This window comes from Anguilla anguilla, chromosome 3 (genome assembly GCF_013347855.1).
Source record: "Anguilla anguilla isolate fAngAng1 chromosome 3, fAngAng1.pri, whole genome shotgun sequence".
NCBI lineage: Eukaryota > Metazoa > Chordata > Actinopteri > Anguilliformes > Anguillidae > Anguilla > Anguilla anguilla.
Window position 1 is genome coordinate 60,189,087 of NC_049203.1, and position 26,268 is coordinate 60,215,354.

At 46.0% G+C, this 26,268-nt stretch overlaps 1 protein-coding gene across 3 annotated transcripts in view; it reads right to left on the minus strand.

Moving 5' to 3' along the window:
- Window positions 1-26,268, minus strand: part of fgf13a (fibroblast growth factor 13a) — a 105,718-nt gene that overhangs the window by 53,068 nt on the left and 26,382 nt on the right. The window contains exon 3 of one of the 3 annotated variants that reach the window (XM_035410230.1): window positions 681-848. The exons of 1 other annotated variant lie outside the window; for it this stretch is intronic. In XM_035410230.1, the coding sequence (XP_035266121.1) occupies window positions 681-848 (168 nt within the window). The remainder of the gene's footprint in view (window positions 1-680; window positions 849-26,268) is intronic. One more of the 3 variants, XM_035410232.1, reaches the window with a different exon arrangement.

The following is a 26,268-nucleotide window of genomic DNA, read 5'->3' on the forward strand; positions in this document are numbered from 1 at the left end:
ACCAGGCAGAAAGTGGGTGGGGCCACAAAGGGGAGGGACTGCAGTGGGCGGGGCTCAGCCGGGAAAAAATGTGCAGAAAGCCAGGGAAGGGGGAGGGGCCGCAGGAGAGCACGGGCGGGGGGGGGCAAGAGGAAGAGAGGAGGAACAGCACCGTGGGCAAAGCCAGCCAGAGAGGGCAGAGTCGCAAGCAGGGGCTACGTTTCGTGCCAGTTTGTTTTCTTTTTTTTTGCCATTAGGCCATATTAATGATGTCAGATGCACAGGTCTGCATGAAAAAACTATTTCTGATTTTTTAGTACAAGCGTTTAAACTGGACAGAACGGCAGCAGCATTCTGTGACTGCTTGCGTTCCGTGTGCTGTTTGCACAGTCTCCCGGTCAGGTCTGGTGCGTACGCATGCGTCTCAGAGCAAAATCACCCCGAGATCCACGGCCTCAGGGCTGGGGGGGAACATGCCCTAAAGACAAGCATAGTGCTCTCACGCACACACACTAACACACGCACGCACGCATGCACGCACACATTCACACACGCACGCACCCACACATTCACACACACACACAATACGGGGGAAGGCATCTCCCGCGGGAGCACGCACAGGCCATATGCTTTTGCAAAAAAAAACCTAAATTAGTGCAAGGCACAACGTAAAAAAAATGAGGGATCTGTTTCAAACAAACCTTGGGGTTCTGCGCTCTCTTTGAGGACGACTTGCTTCAGAGGGCAGCAGAAGATTTCGTGACACTTAGCGCGAAAGGGGGACCCTTTTTTCCTTAAATCCGCCGACTGGATGGAGTCCTGTCGCAACATAATATACTCCTGGGTACCTTGGGCATCGTCATCCTGGACTGCGGCCGTGTCACATAACAAAATGAACTCGGGTTAGAGAGCTCCTCCACAACCAAACGCAACAAAAAAGAAAAAGAAAAAAGAACATGAAGAAAGAAGCAAAGAAGAGAAATAAACAACAACAACAACAACAACATCAGCAACAACAACAACAAGAAGAACAGCAACAGGAGAACTGATTCCTTAAGAACAGGGGCAGAGAAATAGGGAGTATATATAGTGATGAGAGAGAGAAAAAGAGTAAGAGAGAGAAAGAATGAGAGAGCGTGAGAAAGAGCAAGAGAGAGAGAGAAAGAGAGGGAAAGAGCAAGAGAGAGAGAGATAAAGAGAGAAACAGAAAACGTTAAGCACACCAAACATCAAACTCATCAGTATATGATAAAACAATAAGAAATGGCTTTAATCGGATAGAATGCAGACGTGGTGCAGACAGCAGCTGAGGCAGAACAAGAGAAGGACGTCCTTATCTGCGGAGGACGAGGTAAAGGAATAGAGGGAGACTCAGGGGCGAGCGTGGGCGTGCGGTCGGGGGGGGGGTGTGGCGGGGATTGAGCGTAGAGAAGCAAAGCAGGGGCAGTCCCATTCAGGAGACCTCCAAGCCCACAGCCGGTGCAGAGCAACTTTTGGGAAAGGATGGAGACAAGCAGGTTTTGTTTCCTTTCTTGGGTGGGAGAGGGGGGCATTGGACAAAGGAAGCAAATGGCAGGCCATGCACAAGCCAGTGACCAATATCTTTCTTAAAATATTTTTTTGCCGAAAGCTGGTAATGTTTTCTGGAATCTCACGAGCACAAATTTATCGACCATCTTTAACCAATCCTGGGAGATGCAGATGGCTCACGGGTGGAGTTCCTGGGGAAGTACGTTTTGTAAAAATTACGTAATCACATCCTATGGCTTCTGAGGCATTGATTATCAATGTCTTGTTCCCCTTTCTGCTTCCCCAGAACTTCCTGGATTTCTGTGAAAACAGTGACTTGACTCAGATCTGCTGCATTCATTCAGTTTCAAACAAGAAAATATGAATGATACATCAGTTTTTAACACAGGTTTATAGTGCTTTCTCGCATGGCCTTAGACTTTATTCAGCTGCTTTCTGCTGGTACTGGCACATTCTCATCTCAAAATCTGCAAGACTAACGAATGTTCTTCCAGGTGCTTGAATATTGTACCAATCCATTCCGATTTGTTTCTATCAATTTTGTGGTGTCAATTTTCATTTTTACAGTAATAGAATTTTCTATAAATAATGTGGATACATTGTTCCTGTGAGAAACAGTTACAGAGAAAATAGCAGCTTTGATCAATTTATGTCTAGCAGCAGTTTTAATTAACACTTAAAGTAACATCCTTATGAAACTTCTGAAAGTCGATGATAATAAAATTAATATTCACAGCCCGTGGTCACCCCCCGCCCCCCCCATAGCAGCTCAACAAACAACCAATCACGGTGCTCCCTGGCTCTGCGCGTGATTTGATTGGCGGGCTGTGTTTAGGCCTCAAACAGCTCTACCTGTGCGGGAAGCATCGTATCACGCCTACTCGTTCGTTACAAATCAGGGTTTTTAATGGCCGACGTTTCCGTCCGCCAGCCAGCTCTGACGGAACCCTATTTTTAGGCCGGAGACCATAAATAAAGCGAAGCATGAATGGAGGTAAAAAATAGACTAGCTGGCCTGCGCCTGGCTGGTCTGCCAGCGAGCGAACGCGCCCCCCCAGCCCCCGCTGCGACTCTCCTCCTCACGGCGCGTGTGCACCCGCTCCACCGGGACCAATTTACTGCTCTGTGAAACACGGTAGCTTTGGCTGCACTCCCATTTTTTTTCCAAAGAATAGAGACGTACAAGCCCGATGTAATGCGAAAAAGTACTTTGTTCGGTACATCATTATGTGCTGGTTTTCGAGCGTCTGATTGACAGTTACTGTAAGGCAAACAAAAATGATTAAAAATGACTTCTGTGTTTTTGATAATTCAACTCAACTGCGCCGTACATATTTATCGGGATGAAATGCTGAATCAGGAGCAACACTAAAACTTATTGAAATGTTTTATGCAATTGTTCTGCACCTCCAAGAACATTGGCATAAATGCCAAACACCGCAAACTCACGCTGATGCCTGCATAGATAGAGATAGACAGAGGCAGACAGAGAAAGAAAATGTGAGAGAGATAAAGTGGAGGAGAGGCAGAAAGCGAGACAGAAAGAGTGAGAGACAGGGAGAAGAAAAGAGCCAGAAAGAAGAACTGGGTGACAGAGAAGAGTGATAGACCAATAGACCCATAGGACCACTGGCAGCAGTGCTGAGCCCCACCATGGGCCCCAAGGATGTGGAATTTCAGAGCATTCTCAGATGAGATGCTCAATCCAGTCTGATATTTCTTTCAGTTGGCACACACACGCGCGCATTTATCCTGCTCACTACCTCATGAGTATGACAGGCAACCTCGTCTTATAAAAACACTTCACAGTCCTGCTTGAGTGAGCGAACATTCCGTCTCTCCGTCGCTCTGCTACAGGAGAAAGACGGAGATCATTCATCAGCTGAAAGCTCTGAGGTTCCTCCTGCACGAAGACCGGAATCGGCTGTCAGCCGGACTTAAAATACGCGTTTTCAGCCGAGTCGTCCCAGTTCACAAGCGCTGTGAGAGGGAGGAGACCCAGCAGGGCCCCATCCTGCTGAGAGCATGGCCACAGAGGCAGGTGAGACCGCACTCTGAGAAGGGCTTTCTCCCCCTCTCTTCGCCTCAGTCCGAGTCCCCCGTTTCCCGCCGAGCCGAGCCGAGCCGAGCCGAGCCGAGCCGAGCCGAGCCGAGCCGAGCGAGGCAGCCCCCGTTTTGGAAAGGTAACGGCCGATGTTGTCATCCGCGGTTATTAACGACAGCCTTAACTGCTAGCTCGTGAGCGCCAATAAAGATGATGAAGGTACGCCGGCGAGATTCCAGTGTAGCGGTTTTTCACATCCTGTCAAGGCTCCCCCCCCCCACACCGGCTGGCAGCCGTGATGAAGAGTGTGCATTCGGGCCCGAGGGAGAAGGGAATTTGATGGATTGGGGTGGGTGGAGGCAAGGGCCACACCCCCCCGCTGCCCCATCAGTGATGGCACTGGGGACGAGGTGTCAGTCCGAGGTACGAGCGGGCCTGATGTACGCACCGCAGACCTGCCACCGCAATCAGACCCGTGATGGGACGGATGCCGCTGTCCGTGGTGCTGAAAAGCAACGACTGCGCCGTCGAGCCAGGAGGGGAGTGATTTCTCAGCTACGCAACTGTGTGATTCTGTGCACTCAGGGCTGCCTGTAACTGGGCACACTACCACATAAAATCCAGCCTTTTCATTATTCGGGAGCCATGCTACGAAGTCCACAAATCAAAACATTCTACAAATCAAAGCACACAATCAAAAGAAAGAAGAACTGTGTACTGAATACCGGTGAATTTAGATTTTTCTTCCAGAAACATAAATTATCTGGAGGGATTTCAAAGGAATGCCTAAATGGCTGATGTATTTCAAATAACTATTCCACCCAGAACTCATGTGCTCAGAGGAAGAACGGGGAGATAGCTGAGGGGCTTACATTTTTAAATCATTCAATGATGTTGTCCATTCGACATTTTGATTTGTGAACAGAACTCAGGGGAAACAGGTGGAACCTTCACTTCATATTGATACCAGAAACTTCACAGAGCTCACTATAAATTAATGGAACAGAGCATAAATTAACTTGTTGGGATTTGTCAGAGGGTCAGAATTCCTCAAAAGCCAAACTCAATATAGTGATATATTCACTCTACACGACAGCATAACCAAATGAGTTAAACCAGTTAATATATTTTGTATTCATGTGGTCTTATGTAAAAATCCAAGGTAAGCACATTAACTTGAAGTCTAATAATATTGCGTTTTATTCTTGGTGTGTAGGGTAACTTTTTATCAACAGGATGGGCAGTGATGGGAGTGGCCTCTAGCCTTAAAATGTAAGATGTCATTTTCTATGACCTCTACACAGACAGAACTGAATGACAAGCGTGACACCTTCACCTGGGAATGTCAGGCTTTGAATAATGACACATCAGCAGATCACTTATTCAGAGCAAAGCGTGCCTCCAGACTGGGGTCAAAGACTGTAAACGGTATAAAAAGATGTTCAAGTCAAATGTCCCGATTTGCACAACTTAATTAACAACATTAATCATTCATAACATCCATCAAAAGCACGTCCTAAATTTTACATGACACGGCAAAAAAACTGCATGAGGGCTACAAAGGACAATGCTCTGCATATTATTTAACCTTAAAATGTATGCCTAAAAAATGCCCTGTCCTTCCAGCAATTTAAGTGTTTGAATCTACACTATAGCCACTTGGGACTCTATACTGCACTTGGCAAAGTCACAAGATATTATATTATTTTGGGCATGAGTCACCTTGCGGGTACCTGTGAGACGAGGTGAACTTGATGTTTTCTGGAGAGCAGACAATGAGCAAGCAGATTTCAGTTCTCTCTCCCTCTGCTTCTCTTACCTCATTATCTTCACCACTGTTTTCTAATCACTATACCTGCATCTAATAATTACATAAAAAGCTTCAACCACTAGACAGCAGTAAACCTCCTGCAGATTACAGACTGTTTTAAAAGAATCACAGCCGACATGCTTGTCTTGGTTAGCAGCATGTTCAGTTTATCTGCAGGACTATTTTCACATTTTAGCAAAATAGAAACAGTTAGCCTTTCAAATATATATTTGGTACAGGTCTTTTGGTACAGCACACACCCTTTTTTCAGGCTTACATTTATTATATTAGATTTCTCTGCCAATGCTAGTCATCTCAGGGTTATCAGGAACTTTGGAGCCCAAAGGTACCATGCCACACAAAGCTGTGCAGGCGATCAATGTTCAGTCTTCATGGTGAGAGATAGCCGTGGCTTAGCAGTAAACAGAGCAGCCCCCTGTTTTCTTGACGGACTCCCCTGTGAAGGGCTGCATCGTACAGCATCCCCTGAACTACAGGTCAGCCAGAGTTAATAACCAGCGCTGTGAGCAAATCACCAGAGACGGCGGCCATTTTAATTCTCCACCAGTGTCCGAAACAACGGACACTGCACTGCTTAGGTCCCTGGTCCCTCAGGTATGAATGGTAACAGGAAGGTGATTAGTGTTGGTGCCCAACAGAAAAAAAGTACAATATGACCACAAATGTAATCAAACAATTGCCTTGTTGAACACACGTGCACAGTGCAAATGTGTGGACTTGAGGGTTAGGTATTTCAAAACTTCTGTTTTTTAAAAAACTTCTGTTGATCCTTATGTCAGTGTTATATCCACAGCCAGGAAAGGAAAGAAGCTTTGCTTACAAAGCAGTATCCAGCAGACTCTCAGTGAGAGCTGCTCATGTCTATTGAACACCACAGTTCAACACGGTCTTCTCATCACAGCTAGGACCCTCCTCTCACAGTCCATTCAAATACCCATCAACGGCACTCATTCACCACTGTGCGCTCATCCCTACTCTGACTGTTTGGCATAACAGCCTGGGAAAACCACACCTCCATTTTACCAGCTCTGCAAGCCTGCATCCTTCTCATGGCTAACTGCTGAAGCTAGGCAGGACTAGGCTTAGTCAGCACTGGGGAAAGGATGTGTGTTCATGGGCCAGAAGGGGGCACTCTTCCCTCTGGCCCAAGCAAGAAAAGCAATAACCCAATGCAGTGACATGGACACTGTACTGCAGGAGATGCTGTCTTTCAGATGAGACATTATACCAGTGTCCTGACTCACCATGGTCTTTAATGTGTAAGATCACATATATAGCTGAACCTTACTGGAACCTTCTAAAGCTGATGTAACAATATATTATTACTACTGGTAACTGAAATCAAAGGCATTCTAGAACATTCAATTAGAATTTTAAAATAATAGAACATTGCAAAAAACCTACTCTTCAAAGAATTAAAGATCTGATGACACTCTTTGAAAGAGCAGTGGTGTTAACCCTGGTGTCCTCGTGAAATCTGCAAAAACTGGCCCAGGTTGACAGGCTCAGTCAGCACCACACAGCCAGTATTACACACCAGGAGGCAGGGCTGCTATGGGGAGCCTGCAGGCTGAGTGCAGGGTAGTGAAGGGGGGGCGTATCTGTCCCTACGCTGGGTACAGACTGATGGCTAAATTACAAGGAGGAGGAGCCCCGGAGGTGAAGTGAATGTCGTTTCCGGAACATTACCTGAAAATGGGACCGCCCACAGACATTTGTTTTACTTGCACAATGACCTTCTGCGAATGTCATTTTCTTTTCCTTATCTGACATACATCCAGAGACCTGCATGTTCTCCAGATGAGACGTTCAGATAAAACAGTGCTTTACCTGGTCAAGGACACAAGTGGGGCCTCACTTTGTAGACACGATTCCCTGACTACTGTTGCAGTGCCCGCATCACAACTGAACTCTTTTCCACCCCCAGCACCAGACCCTGGCCCATACGGGGCCGTGGTGACCCGGGCCCATATCCACATACTTAGAGTGCTGATCTAGGTATACCCTGACCATGCTTTAATCTTTACATGAAATGTAAATGTCAGCTCAAAAACAAAGCATACAATGTAGGCAAATTTAGGGCCTTAAGCTCTGTGGCAGCAGTAGCATTTAACACCAGGAGAAAATTACAGCAAATAAAAGTCACTAAGCCAAGAACCAATAAGATCATTTATGTCCTGGTCAAGCCATTCTTTTGGCTCCCACAGAAATGTCATAACTGGATTGTGTTCCCCAGAACACAGAAACATATCGATATCTCTGCAGAAACCAGATACCGTGTGTTGAACAGTGCTCTGACTGAAATTGAATCAAGATGGCTCTCCCCCGGCCCATCCTTCTCCGAGCGAGCCAGCGACTGAAGGCTCCGATGATTGGAAAGGACTCCGGCGCGTCTTTTAGTTAATGTGCACATTAGGCCTACCTTCAACGAGCACCGTCTGCTATTAATAACAGCGCAGCCAAGCCAAATTATCCAGGCCCTGCTCTCAGAAGAAAGATTCATTCTTCAAATCTTTTCTGAGTGGGCCAAAGCAGAGAGCGGTTGTAATTTCTTGGAATCGTTGTACAGTATCTCGGTACTATTGCAAATGAGGGTTCAAATCCTCAATGCGTCACCCAGAATGTTAGATAAAGAATGAACGAGAGGAGACCTTTTGGCGGGGAATTTTCAAACCTATAAGCACTGTTTTGATGTTGCCAGATTTACACCAGGAAATTAGTTCAGAAAAAACAAACGCCACGCTCACGTTTCTGTTCACAGAAGGACCTTTTCCAGAACACGCTGACACTGGAAGGTCAATCACAAGCGCAAATGACACAATTAGACGAGGCGGAGAGGCCATAATCACCCACACACCTGATTCTAAGTGCAATCAAATCAAAGCTTTAATCAAGATTAATCAGTCTCACAATAAGGCAGGAGACCGAGAAGCAGAAACTGACACTTTCCGGATAAACACTGATCTGAGCAGTGAATAGGAGCAGCAGGCCCTGCCAGTTTGAGCACCTGACGTTCAGTGATGAATGGATTTGCTGAGAGCTCATTGCTGAAACTCAACAACCTCGTAGTCAGCTTCACATTAAATAAAGCGCAATATTACCAGCCAAACCCACCGAGGATTGCGAGGATAATGAAGTGTTTGGGCCTTGAGCGATTCAGGCAAAACCCCACTAATGAGCAACTTACAGGTATGTTATACACAGCAGAATACATTTAACCATTTTGTTCCTATCCACAGCAGTCCCTTTGTAAAGCTGGGTATTTACTGCAAGAATTCAGATAAAGTACTTAGCTCAAGAGTACAATGGCAGTAGGCCGTCTGGAAATAAAAACCTCCAACCTGCACCCGGCACAAAAGAAGAGAAACTGATGATCCAATGCATCTGAATATGACACGTCAGATTTCCAAACATGACCGAGTGGCGATTTTCACTCGATGACACGAAAGCCGCTATATAATTATAGAGCAGCAACGGTATTTCCATGCGATTTTAAAGGCGGTGTTTTTCCGCGTACGGAATGTTTACTGCGAAGCCAAAGCGCGGTGATGCGTGACTGTGTGTGCTGCCAGGTTTCCAGCCGACCGCTCCGCCATTTGAATGCGGACTGGCGGTGTGTGCTCACGCCAGAGGGAATACGGGGATCTGCACCAGTCAGGGCCACAGCAGTGGGTGGGAGGAGGTCCCGTATCCTGCCATCGTAAAACACACAAACGAAGAGAGAATAAAATCTATACTGCATTGTTTGCTTTGTCAAGACACAGGAGGAGACCAGAATGAAACGGCAAGGTCTATTAATTCAGGAAGCAACCAACAGAGCAATAGAGCTCTTAGCTACAAGAGGAAGGAGATTCATGGCCAGATCGATGGCAGTGTACTACCACTGTACTGTCACTGCTATTCACGCTCCACAACTTTGCATCCCAAGTGGGATTCAGGTTCAGAGAGATGCCTAAAATGTTACTGCAAAAGCAAAGTCAGTCAAAGGACAACGCCACAATAGCATCAAAGCCCTTCCTCCATCACGTTCTACAGTCTGTGGCAGAGTATGGGAAAATAGACCAGCTAGCTACCAACCAGAATGAAACACAAACCGTTAACAATGATCAACCACAACAGGAGTGTGACTGGGTAACTCCCTCGCAAGACAAAAGAAAATCTGACTGTTTGAAATTTGAAAACGTCCTTGGGCATGAATCATGTGTCACCTTTGTAGCAGCCAAAATCAAATGGACATGTTCGGTTAAAAGCAGGTATGCTTTGTCACATGATGAAAAGATGGCAGAGAACAGATATTTGGAGATGCAGAACTGAATAAAGCCACGAGCACACTGACATGTTTCTGAAAGAGGAGGGTTACAGCAGCATTGCAGAGCATTAGCATTAGCATATTCCATTTTATTCAAGAGATTACCTAGATCATGGGGATGCATTCTTGTAAACCACGTAAAATATGATGTCTACAAACAACAATGCAGGTGATTTTACTAGGCAGCTTAATGTATAAACCCCAAGGGTTTTATACGGCTGTTTCACTGTCACCCATCTAATAAAATTCCACATCTGCTGGTTGCCTTGTGTTTTCCAAATAGCTTTAAAGATTGATTTTTTTTCTTTTATTTTGCTTAGCCATCTGCAACAATGGTGCTAGTGGCAGTTTGATATTCATTTTGTCTCAAATGTTCTGGGACAGGCACTTCTCGATGATCAACACGGCTCTGATTATATTATTTGCAGTCTGCTCAGTCCTACAAATTTGCATGCAAATCATTTCAAAAGCACAGCCAGTTTTGGAGTTCTTGATCTAGATTTGACTGTGGAGAGAACCTGTCCACCCGTTCTCATTGTGGAATAATAAGCTTCAGGGCCATCTCCGCACAACAGTATTTAAAACACCTGTGTAGGTGTGTTATGTTCCAGTTAAGGCATCGTCATCCGCAGAGGTGCTAAAAAAGCTCTCTTGTTTACTTGCACTCCAGCATTGGAAGGGAATAAAAATACAGCTCAGCAAGATGAGAAAAGTCTACATGGGTTAGCATTACCCTCCTGGGGGGTGCCTCCCTGCTGCTCTCTTTTAGAAATGGAGTCTCTGATTCCCCCCCCCCACCCCACCCCACCCCACTGGGAAGGCAAGCAGGTTACTGGAGATTTTGGCTACCAGACAGCCAGGAACCTCCACGAGGGCAGGAAACAAAGCAAATCAAAAGGATGGCTTTACTATTACTAAAACAAGACAGCTGTCAATATCCATAGTCCACAAAAACATCCACTAAAAATGCTTCAGAGAAAAGAAGAAGAAGAATCCAGAATTAAAAAAAAACGGTTGCTGTTACTGCTCATCTGAATTCGGGGGTGTTTGTGAAACACAATGAGTGGCGTGCAGGAGCACATTAATGACTGCATTTCGGAGAGGCGAGTGAGGTCCCTCCTGATTGGGCCCAGCCTGAGAGGAGCATGCTTAGTGATACCAGTGTATCAGTCTCGCGCCTGCTCTCCCTGCTTGCGGCTGCCACGGTAACAGCGGGCCCACCTCCACACCTGCATATCAACATCATCATCCCCCCCCCCCATGCAGGGGCCCGTCCACCAGGAGCAGCCGATTCACACTCACGCAGAGATGAAAGAGTAGGAGACAGAGGCACAGACACGCACACGTGCGTTCCAGTGATTCTCATACATTACCCTTCATTGCAGGAACCAAATGAGGCCTTTTAAACCCTGTCTTTGAGTAATAACAGACAAAGTAACTTGGCTGTTTCCAGCCAGGTGTTCTGTACAGTTTAATGGCATCCCTGTTTGACACTTATTGTACATCAGCGAGTGAAATGCATCCCATTTTCCAAGGCATTAACGCAGTATAATCAACTGTAAAAGCACTATTGCTTCGAGCCCATAAATCTGTGATGGACATCAGCCACTGCAGAAGACAAGCTCACTGAGGCCAATTTTCTGTCTAGTACATTACTCATTCGTTATTAATGTGAGGCACACAGATATACATATGCGCACATACACAAACACGCACGCACGAAAGCGCACATGCACACTCACACACACACACACACACACACACGCACGCACGCATACACAACACCACACAAACACGCAGAACGCACCCGCAACTGGAAGCCTTGAGAGAACCTAACATTTGGTCCCGCATGAAATATTTAACAGATGCAAAAGCATTGTTTAAAGCGTTTGCTGCCGAGTTGAATACAAACAAACAGCATGAAATATTAAAAAGTAAAAAGAAGAATATTAAAAGAGAATGGCAAAAAGGCCATGTTGTGTACAGTATAAGCTTCCCATCCGGATCTTGCAGGCAAGATTAACTATGCCATCATTAAATCTGTGTCTGGGAGGGCTGTAACAGAGAACACAAACAGAGGGCTTGGAGAAGCAGACAAAAAACAAAGAGTATCTATGTAGAAAGCTGGGACACACAAAATGAACAAGTAGAAAACATGAGAATCCACGCGATTCGCAAGAAGTAGCTGACAACAAATGATGGACAGCCACAGCCTCAACCATGACAGGTGTTTTTACCTTCAAAGCACACAGCTGTGAAATCTCTGGAATACCATATACAGAACTGAGGTCTTTATGTAGAAGTGCTGACATCAATGCGCCAGTCACCGTATAATTAGGTACACCCCCTTTCTGTTCTCTATTGCCTTCATTACTGTGACACCTGTAACTGAACACAGCTAGTGGCCTGGACAGGTCCATCAACAATTTTCTTAAATACAAGCAATAACATTCTTCTTATTTTACTGAAATTTTATTATGTTAAATATTATATATATATTTTATGTTTTTCATATCAACCTTGCGGTGTTGTTTTCAATATTTATCCTTTGGACTGAAGTATAAAACTGCAATGCCCATGAATTTCAGTTTTGAAATATAAACTGCTAAGTAAATTCAACCAAAATAAACAGTGAAAACCTAAAAAAACACAGACAAAAAAATGGCATCCTGAAGACATTTTACCAATGGAAAGCAAGGCAGGTCAGTCAGAAGAACTTGACTGATCACCCCTCGAAGATTTGTACACCACAAAAAAACTGAACCTGCCTCAGGAAGGCTATGGAGAGTGCCAGAGCCCTCTAAATAATGAAGTCCAAAGCACACAAAAGATCTGGCACTGCTCCTAGTGCGATGATCAAACATCCTTTAATGTTATTGACTCAGAACTTCCAAACTCATTAAGTTCAGCTCTATGACCTATCAGCAAGAGGCATACGCACAGGAACTTGCTACATTTCTGACACATAACAATTCTCATTAAACCAGCCATCTTTCAGGAGAACAGAGCGCCTACACTGACCTTGCGTCAGTATACCTCCATCTCTTTAAAACATCAGCACTTTTTAATCAGTGAAGGTTGAACATCATGATACTACTGGTCTTGATTATAAATGATGCAAAAAGAGTTACAAAAATAGTGCCTTGAAGTAGTGGCAGACAGATAAGCAACACAAATCGCTGTATGGGCTGATGTTTAATGTCACAGTGCTTACTGTTCTATATTTATATGTACATTATTTGTTTTATGTAAACTTATTAAGGGCAAGGAAATACAAATTCAATTCTAACAAGACTGACAACATTCCCCCAGTGTTACCACATTCATTCATCGGTAGTGGGACTAGTTTCTGTGTCAGCCAAAGCATTCCTGAGAGAAAAAGAGAAACTTTACAATGTTGATAACTACAAAGCCTCCTAACTAATGAGCGTGTACTGGTAGAAGTCACCCATGGGTCACTGTTACCACCTGGGGACAACTTCATGTACACAGCCCAGGAACACCGAGAACTAGGCTAGTGGCCACAGCAATTAAACAGGGTGCAGGGTGAAATACAGCACAGCCAATTGAGCACACTGGAAAAGAACAGAGGGGAATAGAACAGGGGCAGACGATAGCATTCATTTGGATTGTTGCTAAGATTATATTGACTGCGATGAACAGCTGACGGGACCAAACAGGATATGAATAGCTTCCCATATGTAGCCCAATGAATCCATAATTAAAGCCCTCCGTTATGAATCTTTGAGCGGGAGGACTGTGATGCTGTGGGACGCTCTTGACAGTCAGATGCTTGACAAACAGGTGTAGTGTCAGGAAAAAGAGCAAGAATGCAAACTTCTGATGAATACTAAAAAAAAAAAAAAAAAACATGCTGAAACTTTGCCTTTACAAAATTTCCCACGTTACAACAAAGTGACTCCTACATGTGGAGATGCTCTAAATACCCCTCCATCACTGCTTATGTTCCAAACAGCTTATCGTGGTTACTTCACTGGCCTCCTCTCACTGTCCCACCCACCTTTTCTTTCTTTCCCTCTCTCCTCCTACTCTTTTCCCACCTACAGTGAGAGCCTTTTTTTTTCTTTCTCGTGAGCAGAAGGCACACAGACATTGAGAGAGGAGAGCTCGACAGAGAACACACTCATTCTGCTCTCTCCGCCCCCCCCCCCCCCCCCCCCCCCCCCCCCACACACACACACACACACACACACACACAAGATGCTCCTAAGACAAGACTCTAAATGACAAACGGAGGAACACGCACAAGCACACTAACTATCAGCGTCCAGCTCTCATTGAGTGCGTAGTACAGAATGCATCTGCCACTTCGGTGGTCAGGAAGAGGGCAAGCTGGCTCTCTCAGCACCGGCGTACCTTTAACCGTCGCTTTTCAATTACCGTCGAACGGCCCGGGGCAAATGGACCAATGAGGAACGTGCGCAAATGACACTTCCCTGTACAGTCGCCGCGGGGCTGTAAAAACTGACAGGGCTGAACTGTCGGCGGCTCGCTGAGACAGCCTTCTCTGTGAAGGACGTGACATCGGGGCGTGTTCGAGTGTTCTGAGCTGGATGTCACGCTAATCGACCGGCCTTGAGTCGGTCTTATGACCCACCGGCACAGATCTCTCCCTGCCCTGGCCATATTAAACAGCCACATTTACACGCATTTACAAAGAGGTGCCAATGTGTGACTCTAAATCCTGACCATCTGAGGTCTCCATCATTTTCACAGCTGTGGAAATGAAGCAATTGGATCTCTAGGTCAGAGCCTTGGCTCCCTTTGTCCCATGGTAAACTGTCTCCTTTGCATTCCACATGTATGGGTTCGCTAGTCAGCAAAGGGGCTCAAACACAAGAGATGTCTCCTCAGGGCAGTGCTGCCCACCTCCGCATGGCAAGCGGATCTGCTAATCCACTGTATCATGGAGAACCTTGAGATCAACGAACCCAGTGGTCCCCAACCCTAGTCCTGAACAGGCACATACTGTAGTCTACTAGTTTTTGGTCTTACTCGGCAGTTAACTGACCAATTAAAGCAGTCCATTACCTCATCTCACCTGATTTCTTGTGATGTGATTGGTTGCTTATTTTAAACTGAAATCAACCAGAGGAGTAGAAAATGAAGAATGATCCCTCCCCCCACTGATTGGAGAGCAGACTGCACTGAGGGGGCAGGGTCAAAGCACACAAACCCAGGATGGAAAGCAGAGTGTTGAACTCTCGCTCCTTAATTCTGTTTGCAGCTCAACAACTCATTAAGATATGCAGACAGAGTCACCCAACTCATCAAGAGGGTAAGGAGAAAACGAGAGGCAGGAGCTTTCAGCATAATAAAGGAAAAAGTGTCTGGAAGTTGCCAGATGGTGATAACGTCCAAACATCGTCACTTTGCCCCACCATAGTTCCATAGGTACAAGTCATCAAACAGAGCCTCATAAAGCTTTGCTAAGCCTCACAATCTGCTTTAAATCAGAGATTAATATGTTCCGGACAAATTAGGATTAAAATAGAAAGAACGGACCTGGAGAAAAGCTACAAATCCTAGAAGACATTACAAGAGAAAGAGGCAGAGAGATTAAGATGACGAGGGGTTGAGCGATTCCTTCTATGACTTTTTTTCAGAACACGCAGAAAAATATTAAAAGATTGCCCTTCTATAACATCTGAATGTCATATAAAACATAAAAACCCTCACGCAATACACACCCATGCACAAAACCATCACACAAAGTGCAGAAAAAACATCTGTCCTTCCATCTGTCATTGGCGGGCTGACCTGAGCCACAGAAGGAGCGTGTTCTCAGAAGCATTATGTAAAATAAGAGCACAGCTAATACTCGGTCCCCACAGAATGGCCACATGACGTTTCCAGACAGCCATTATTCCCTGCACATGCCAGGAAGCAGATGCCCTGCTGTTTGAAATTACACGTGAGCAGGCTACAGCTCTGCAGTCCACTTACACTGGCTGCCATTTAGCCATTTAATTCAACACACACAGGATGTATAAATAAATAAAAGCGTACATTGGTTTGTTAAGAATTCATACTTTGAATTGCAATGGCCATGTAAAAAGGCATTTAAAAAGAATTTGAAAATGACCGTGTTTTTAAACATAACCACATTATGTTAACATACTGCCTCATAGTGTTTGCTGTACATGAATTTCCAACTTTATAATTAGATTTAAAGATAAATGGTGGGGGGAGTGGGTGGGTGTGGTCAGTTATACAGTATGCCTCACCTATGAAGTTTATGACACATATACTTCCCTATGGCATTCAAAAAAGCATATAAATATGGTACCATCAGGTGTGATATGGCATTAATGCATATACTGCATATAAGCAAGGTGTATAGGGTATACTGCATGACATCTTGCTTGCCAGTCTCCTTCCTGAATGCAGTCAGCTCCAGATAAGTACATAAGCTTGGCAGTTGGCACAACTGAGCACTTAATTTAGGGAGCAGACTTAACAAGCTCAGCATACAGTTGGTGGGATTAAGATGAGACCAGCTGTACACTGTGCAATGGATGTGTTCAACTGCCAGGTGTGCCTGTTATAAGTGGCTTAAAGTACCGTGAAAACAGAAAAAAAATATTGGGTCTCCCGCATTTCTTTCCTAGGAAACAGCATCCTGGAATCTGAACACGTGACAGAGTGCATCAGAGGGGACTCGACAGGACTGCCCATCTTTTCAGGACAAGGCCAAGCCACACAGACAACAAGGAAGTAACTGATTTGTCGTGAACTCAGAACATGTCTCCGACAGCCACATTGGGTCGCTGAGAGCAAATGGAATCTGTCACTCTCCTTGTAAAAGGGGCGCAGTTTCCCCAGGATTACTTGAGAGCCTAGTAGGTGGGGGAGAAGAGCGGGCTGGAGCGGCATGGTTCCCGCCTTCAATCAGATTTCCAGCCCGTCGCCAGGGGACGACACGAGGTGAGACGGCAGCCCTTCACAACGCCCAAGGCTTTCTGTGATCCCGCCCGGGAGAGAGACAAGGCCCCCAAGCGCTGCCACACGGGCGGCTAGGAGACTGCCTGCCTGCCAGGGGCTAACAAACAAGCTACAGAGGGCAGGTAGCTGAGCACAAAATGCTAACTCACGGCCTCCAAGTGCCCCCGCGGCGCATCCCGAGGCCTTGCTCTGTCAGCCTGCGTTGGTTTAGCTTACGGGGCTGTGTAATGAGAGCTGGCAGTGCCATTCTCCCACGAGACGAGGCTGGAGCAGCAGACACGTTCTGTGGCCTGCGGAACAACACAAAGGCCCGGGCGCTGATCCTCTGCGGCAGCGGCAATGGATTTCGCTGGCTGACATCGGGAACGGACTCCCCGGGAGAGAGGCGTGGGAGGGTTAGTCACACTGTTTCACCCACCAGGAATGATGACTACATGAAGGTTGTTTCTCTAGCCCTCATCACCAGCTTTACAACCTCGAAGCATCCTCCACCGCTGGCTAGCACCCCGGCGAAGCACTCGAAGAAGTCCTGAAAATGATAAATGCGTGCGTACGAGAGAACAGGAGCAGGTGGCCCCGGCCAAGGCTGCAGGTGCTAACAGCCTCTGCATTCACCGGCCCCAGATGGCCTCGCATCATACAATTTATATCACTGGCTATCAATGCAAAGGAAGCCGTCTCCTTGGAGAGCGTGTTGATTTGACAGGACGAGAGCTGTTTAGCCAGGAGTTTCATTCATTTGAGACTAATTTGTGAGATCCGAAGAGAAGCAGGAAGCACAAGTGACAAAGAGAGGGCTGGGGGGTGGGTTCACAGGGGGGGTAGGGGGGGGGGGGGATATCTTGAGTATACAGCACACCACAGCTGACAGCAGACAGGCCTCGAGAAAGAGGAGCCAGCGCAAGAGGGAGAGGAGGGGCCATACTTATAGGCATGCTATGCAGGGTTTTGTTGCCTTGTCTTGGTCCTGCGTTTACAGTCAAAGAAGCCACCTCCTCCGTCTTCAACCCAACCCACTCACCCCAAGTACCCGACTTCAGCAATCAAGCTACCTAATGTAGCTAGCTGGATAGCTAGGGGTATTGCCACACAGGTCCATCAGGTGAAACACGCTAACTCCATATCGCAATTCCAATGTTTTTGAACGAGCCCTGTCGGCTTGTCGTTTGGCTTCACTGTACTTGTGCTTCTTCACCTCCGCCATGGCAGCAGCTAGCAACAAACGCTCTGCTGAAACCTGATCCCACCCACAGGCTCTGTAGCCATACCCTGCCCACACTTAAGAAGAAATACAAGCAGAATATCACTGATTCAGCAAATGTACGCAAAGACAGAGACTGCCATTGCACCACAGATATGACTGAACATGGGGCTATTTTATAATATTTTCAAGGTAAAAGTCCTGCATAGCATGCCTTTAACACATCCCACCCCTGTTTACAGCAAGGTAGCCCCAAAAACACGTGTGACCGAGCCCACTGATGTACCCGGGGCGCACTCTGCTTACATAACAGGGAGCCGACAGCAGCGGGGCGACAGGCTGAGAGCACAGCTGTCCGTTCCACCCCCCCCCCCCCCCCCGCGGGGCGCAGGAGAGATCGCCGCCCATCACAAGCCTTTACTCCCGCCCGGTTAGCTCTGCATTAACAAGCCCAGGAGAGCGCTAATGTCTCCTTTGTGCAGGGGGTTCACAGGCCGGGCTGCACAGAAGTGGCAGGTCGGGGGCGGAGACAGCCCCGGGGGGGTGCGGCAGTGTGCATCGCCGTCTATTCAAGACCACTTTCTTTCAGGAGCTATGATATGTCACGAGGCGATTGCTGCGGCAGTTGTACATTTTGGGGTGAAACAAGCTCATTTACATTCCTGTGTGTGCGTGTGCAGCATTTAAAAATGAACCACAGGTAATGCAGCGCCAATCAAATCTCACTGAACACACAGCATTTTGGCTTTGGAAAATTTGATGCTAATGGAAAACTGACAGTCCAGAACACCAATATATCATGTGAAGATATGAATTTGGTCAAGCAGCATCCCTACACCTCATATAAAAAGTTCAGGTTTAACACCTGTGAGAAAAAAACAACAATAATCTGAATCAAATATGGTAAATGTGCAACTGTTGGCACAGCTGACCCCACCCAGCTAGTATCAGACAGCAGACTTGATGAGCCTGACGTCACATCCCATTACTCTCGACTTGCCAAAGCAGGACCAATTAGGCATCCGCTGCAGTCGGGATCAGGGCAAAGGGTCAACGGCAGAGGCTGAGTTATATGTGGTTATCTGCACCTGACAGCTTGAGTGGTCGGGCCTGTCAGGAGGACAACCAGCACATGCCTCCCAGGGAACTCTGAGATACGGAGAGAGGTTCTGGGTGGGTCATTTCCTACCTGGAGTGACTGCCAAATGGAATTGACTACTACTATTACTAGTAGTAGTAGTAGTAGTAGTAGTCAGGATTTTAGTAGGGGTTGCCCAGTTCCACTTTCCTCTATGTGACATGAACAAAAGTCGAAAACAGCCTTGCACAAAATATTGTAAAAGAACACACATGACTTCCAACATATTTCTATTTTCTCAAGATATTTCCCATATGCAAAACCACACATTTAAATTATCCTACTAGCTGATAATGAGTATTTCAAGTTTATAGGCTTTTCAATCTCTTTACCTAAACAATAGACAAAATTTAGATTGTCCAGACCTTGATCTGATTTGAAAATCGGAAGCTTTTACAAATTTATATATTTGAAGTCACATGCATTGTGTTGGTTCCAGAATTTAGATTTTTTTTAGTCTCCTGTCTGTCTAATTAAATGTCACTAAATGCTTTATTTTCTATGTGTAATTATCATTATATTTATTCAAACATTTAGTTGCTGATTACGATAATTATTAAATATGAGGTCCTGAATTTCTTTGCGCTCCTTAACGCCACTTACGATATCAATACATAATCCAAGCTTCTAAACTGAAGTTGCAAGAACAGGGTTTTTTCACTGTTTAACACCGTATTGTCACTTTGTCCTCCGCAGTAGTACTCCTCCTCCTCCACCCTTAACGACCAAAATGGTTCTTTGTAAATATCCCAGCTAATGTTCCAAGGGTAAAGCACAGCTGACCTTTCACCCCCAGCTCTAATTCTGTCACCGCATCCAGGAAAGGAAAGTGCGCAGGAGACAAAGCCCTGATGAATAAATCATGACTACAAAGCAGGAAACTTTCCAGTGAAGAGCACGACAGGGTCCTGTTGCACAGCTCTGTCCTGTCCTTCTGCAAAGTGGGGTGGGGGGGTGGGGAGGGGGTGTTTAGGGTAGGAGGGGTGCATTAACAGCCACCAGATATTTTCAGAGCAGAGATCCCATTAAAGAGCCCGGAGAAGAGAGCAGACAGCAGGCACATGCGTGCTCAGGCTAAGAAAAACAGGCTACGATTTAGCTCTCCTCCAGCACATGAATTATTCACCCCCGCCATCCAGACTTGTAGCTGTGTGTCTTTCATGAACACAGTACATGGGGCTACAGCAGGAATACTCTCTCTCTGCCTCGCTCTACGCGTAGCGGAGCGCGTGAATCTCGGCTGAGCGCACGGCCCTTGAAAAGGTCATTCCTTATTTATGCATTTACTGCAGAGCCGTCTCTCGCGGTGATAGTCGGCTACCGCATCCCGCGTACGCGTCACTAGCCCATCCCGCGAACGCGCGACTCCCAGTCCGAGGGCCAGAGGAGGGACAGGAGCCGGCCATCTGTTTGGATTTGCATGAGAATGGGTCGCTGCGTTCGGCTCCTGGACCCAATTCGTCACCAAAAAAAAAAAAAAAACAGCCACTCTAAAATTAGACATCTGCATCTGTGATGCTGAAGGGGAGGAGGAACGTGATCTAAGGGGCGTTCTCCAAAAGGACGTCCCAGACACAGGAGAAGGAGGACTGGTATTATTCGGTATTTATTTAGTCACTCAGCAAACATCTCAATGCTGCTAAGGGTTTGCCAGCCCACTTAGGCTGATATTGATACTGTGCACCTGAAATGTTACCAAAGCAACCAGGTTGTTTCACCGCCACTCAGAATCAGAGCAAGTGGACCTGAGGTCACATTGTGATGGGAGGGCCAGACCCACAGCAACACAACACACCTGCCCTCATTGAGCCTGGCACATACTATTTTTACACATTTAAAACTATATTTACATATATGCAATGCACAAGTCCAAGCCAGAGTCCAAGTTTATTTATACATAGTTTTATATATATATTTAGATATTTATAATGCAATTAATGTTAAATACATTGCTCAAGGTGAAGCAGCAAAGTCCCACCTGGGATTTGAAACCACAAAGGTCTGGTTACTGACTTCACCGATAAGGAAGGTCACAAAGCAGCTTGTGACTGAGAGAGAGACACACACGCACACAGAAAGAGAGGAAGACCAGAGAGAGAGAAATAAAGAGGGGTAGAGAGAGAGAGAGAGAGACACCTTAACTCTGCAGAGAAACCACATTCGTTCAATGCAGTGATCTTCAAAGTCTCCTTCGTCTCAACCTAGTCTCACACAAAGCCCTTCTAAGGAGTTTGTCCAGGGGAACGCCATTGTCTGTGCGATTCCTCTGACAGCAGGTGAAAGACACTTCACCACATAAACGGGCTTTTGCTGTGAGTTCTGTTCTCAGAGGCCACACTGCCAGTCAACTTGTCTTCAGCCTGCAGTTTTTCATTGTATCCAAGCAGTCGATACATACTTTACAAGCAGCCTGTTTGGCCTGTGTGTGTGTGTGCGTGTCGGTCTGTGTCTGTCTATGTGTGAGAATGTGTATGTAGGAGCATGCGTATGAGTGTGTGTGCATGTGTGTGTAGGTGCGTGCGTATAAGTGTGTGAGAATGTGTGTGCGTGCATGTTTGTGTGTGTGTGTGTGCCAGTGTGCGTGAATGTAGGTGTATATGTGTGAGCGTGTGTGCGTGTGAGTGTGTGTGAGTGTGTGTTTTCTCTTTCATAAGTCAGGCATATCGCACAGAGCAGATGAGGATACTCTATCCTGATAAAGTTCCCCACTGGCTCGGGATGCAGGGTACGGCCTCTGTGATCCCCGTGAGAAAGTGGTAATTGAAACCGTGCGCCGAGCTGCCGTTCTCTCAAGACTGTTCTAGAAACAGCTCGGGGGGGGGGAGAGGGGCAAGGGGAAGGGAGGATGCCGACCGAGACTGCCCCCACCCCCCCAATCCCCCACCCACAAAGTTAAGGCTTGCCACATAGACAAGGGCAGCTGAAGCCTCTTTACCCCTTGTGTACGAGTTTTAACTGTCATGGCTACGTGTGTATGAGCTTTAACTGTCACATCTGTGTGTACGAGCTTTAACTGTCACGGCTGTGTGTATGAGCTTTAACTGTCACGGCTGTGTGTATGAGCTTTAACTGTCATAGCTATGTGTGTACGAGCTTTAACTGTCACATCTGTGTGTACGAGCTTTAACTGTCATGGCTATGTGTGTATGAGCTTTAACTGTCATGGCTATGTGTGTACGAGCTTTAACTGTCATAGCTATGTGTGTATGAGCTTTAACTGTCATAGCTATGTGTACGAACATTAACTATCACGGGTGTGTGTGTATGAGCTTTAACTGTCATGGCTGTGTGTACGAGCTTTAACTGTCACGGCTGTGTGTATGAGCTTTAACTGTCATAGCTGTGTGTATGAGCTTTAACTGTCACGGCTGTGTGTATGAGCTTTAACTGTCATAGCTGTGTGTATGAGCTTTAACTGTCACGGCTGTGTGTATGAGCTTTAACTGTCATGGCTGTGTGTACGAGCTTTAACTGTCATAGCTGTGTGTATGAGCTTTAACTGTCACGGCTGTGTGTATGAGCTTTAACTGTCATGGCTGTGTGTATGAGCTTTAACTGTCACGGCTGTGTGTATGAGCTTTAACTGTCATAGCTGTGTGTATGAGCTTTAACTGTCACATCTGTGTGTATGAGCTTTAACTGTCATAGCTGTGTGTATGAGCTTTAACTGTCATAGCTGTGTGTATGAGCTTTAACTGTCACGGCTGTGTGTATGAGCTTTAACTGTCATGGCTGTGTGTACGAGCTTTAACTGTCACGGCTGTGTGTATGAGCTTTAACTGTCATAGCTATGTGTGTATGAGCTTTAACTGTCACATCTGTGTGTATGAGCTTTAACTGTCACGTCTGTGTGTATGAGCTTTAACTGTCAGCTGTGTGCCAGCTCACACCTGACGGTACAGCAGAAGCTACTGTGGCAGGGCAGGGTGAGCAGCTGCAGGTTGTTGGCAATAATCTCCATGACAACAGCTGCTGGTAAAAAAGGGGGGGGGGGATGATAATGTCATCACCACCACAGCTACACGGGGTGCCGAGCAGAGCTCAGCGATGGCCGGCCGACTGAAGCGCTCGATACCAATTTAATTGGAACAATTGCACCAATTAAGAATTAATTGCAGCTACATCAGTCATCGGCGCGAGCGTTCCTGTGGATTCGGGGTTCAGCTGCAGCCGAATGAAGCAGACAGGTCACTAATGCAGCGCTCGCTCTCCTGAGGTCCCCAGGAGAAACGTCCTGATCACACACAGGCATTAAGAAACGAGTCCAGATGCCGAGCTCAGCCTCGACGTGCCCCGATGCTGACGCTCGAATACTACGGCACCTGCACATGCAGTGCGGCGTCACAATTGATATTCTGATCCATACTGTACACACAGCCCTGCACTATCCAGGGAGCTTGGCTGAGGGAGTATTTTGGTTATTCTGTCTTCATGGTAAATTCTGCTGTTTTTCTGCATGTGGCAATAAAACCATTTGATAATAAAAAGCTAATCAACCCTAAGCACTGTAATGTAAAAAAATGTTAACTAAAAATAAAAAGGACCGTGTTTTCAGGCTGATTCAAACAGCACCCAGCCCGGAAGGACTGGCAGCCAATCCGGCTTTGAGTCCCTGTGGGACGCGGTCAGCTGATGCAGTGCCCTGTCAAGCTGACCGCACGCGGTCCAGCTCCGCTGCGGGGGGCATGTCACACTGCGAGACTAACGTTACTGGCTGACAAGCCCGGACTCCCTCCGTCAACTCTGCCGCCTGGCCATGGCGATGACCAATCAGCTTGAACACCATGCTGATTGGCACCGCCTATTACATAAACCCAGCAGACAGGCACTTCAAAGTCTCACAGGACGCGCAGTGTTATTCTTATTTACTCTCTTTAGCAGAATCTACATTTAAAGCCACACACTGCCAACAATCGAGTGCTTTCACTGGAGAGCCAGTGGGAGCAGAAACAGAATGCTGGCACGTTTGAATATAAGCCGTTAGATTCAGTCTTCTCTCATATCTTCCCAGGTGACCATGGCTGATTGATTTTTTTTTTTTTTAAAGCTACTGGGTCACTGCCACTTATGGAAAAGAAAGCTGAAATACGACAGTGCTCAGATCGATGCAGCCCGGATTTCAATTCTAAGACACGCGTTGGCGTCTGGAGTGTCCCAAAACTGCAGGGAGGAGCAGGAGGAGCAGGGGAGGAGCAGGAGCAGTGGTAAGAGGAGGCGCGCAGTAGTATGGAGCACAGAGCGGGCCCAGGAACAAAGCCAGAGCAAGGAGGTGTTCAGCTGTTTCAGCTGCTGTTGCTTCTTTTCCTCCATCCAGCCCTGTGGAAGTATGTTGCCACTCTCCATCATGTCCCTTATTAACGTCGTTGTTATAAACCTCACACCTGTCATAAAGCAGGCCCGTTAACACAAACTCAACCTGAGAGGCATTCGGGTAATGATTTACGCAAAACAAAACCAAAAAAAATTAAAAAGGTTCATAACAGGCAAGGTTATCACCTGTCCCTGAAACTTCAGGGAATCTGAAATTCATTAAAGTACACTGCAATCAATTTGTGCTTATGGAAAAATCCATCGTGGCAGGAAGGCATCCTTTGCTCTTCCCCTTTGCTGGAGAGACATTTGCAGTTGCATTCAGAAACAGCATTTTCATCTAAATGAGCACCAGCCTAAGAAATCCATTTGTCATTTTTTTGCCATCAATGTCTCTTCTCAAATTTAGCAGACGTCAGTATCTAGAATGAGAACTTCAGTTCAGACACATTTTAAAAAGAAAATCAGAGAAAGTATATCGCAAAAAAATGACCTTGTTTTGTTTTTGAGAATGACGAAACCAGCAAAAAGAGGAAAACTTCAAAGTGCTGTATAATCGATTGCATAGACCACAAAATTCCCACAGACTGAATCTACTCATAGATTGCTCCATTCGGAGGTTTACATCCCTTTTAATGACAGTGTGAGTGGTGGCAGTGGCACTAATACAGATTGCCTCTATAAAGTGGCAACTACCACAGAAAGCTTTAGGACCAATAAAATATTAGGCTCATTGGGCAGTCGGTATTTCATTTAGGCCTATTTGTTATTTACGGGGACTCACAACAAATTACAAGATCCTCACTTAAGAAATTAATCTTCATCAAGAAAGTACAAGCTGCTCATATGCTTATTTACTATACCAACTATGATATGATAAACCAGTTCACTTTGATTATTTGTACAGTAATGACCAGGCACTGGCCAAATGAAATCTGGCAGATTCCTTGTGCTCTGAAGAGGTTACAGAAATGAACAAACCCATGAAAGGCCTTAGTTTGCTGTGACCTTTTCGGTGTGCGTTCCCACGGTGACACAGCACACAGAACAGCGCAGCCAATCCAGAGGGAGAGGAGGAAGACAAGCAGGAGTGGGGAGGTGGACAGTAAATCCATTTAGAAAAAAAAAAAAAAAATCAACGGGTGTCAGATAAGGGTTATTTTAGGGTAGGCCAAGTCAAGCCAAGTGTGTCCAGCCTTGTCACACAATATATTCTAATAACAACAATAGCCACAGGCATTAAAAAACAACAAGGCCAGTAAAGCACAAATAAGAATCCCTGATTCCAAGAGACGTGTTCTCTTGCTCTAAAAGTCCATGCACCCTGGTGAATATTCAGCAACTTTCACTCATTTCCAGTCCTCTTTCAACTCTTTCAACGGGTGGTTAGTCTCTGAACTTGACATGGTGGTTTCTATGATGGGCACTGGTGGGGGACAAACAGAGTGACAAGTTCAAAAGAAGACAAATACAAAACAGATACAGCAAAATCATGAGCTTTAAAACACCCCGTTTAAAAACAAAAAAAAATGTAGGTCTTTCATCACTCAACCCACAAAATGACAGACACCACAAGAGAAGAGACTGTGTCCGAGGGCTGTTCACACTCAAAAATAGAGCAGAGAAACAGGATAATCAAGAGCGCTCAGGGACTTCCATTTTTTAAAATCTTTCCATATAACCATAAACCCAGTCCGCAAGCCCGGGCAGCAATCACACCAGCAAAGATGCTGAAATTCTTCTGCAAGCATTCAGTGAAACAGTAAAACATATGGTCCAGTGATAATCGACTTCTCAGAGTCATAGAATATTTGATTAGAATATCAAACTGATCAAAAATCACATATCTCATCTGCAAGAAGATGCAGCCAGGAGAGGTCATTGGTTCATGGCCCACCATGGCCGAATATGCGGTCGCTCTAGGCCGACTCTGTCCTTTTCCAGCCTGCCGGAGCACACT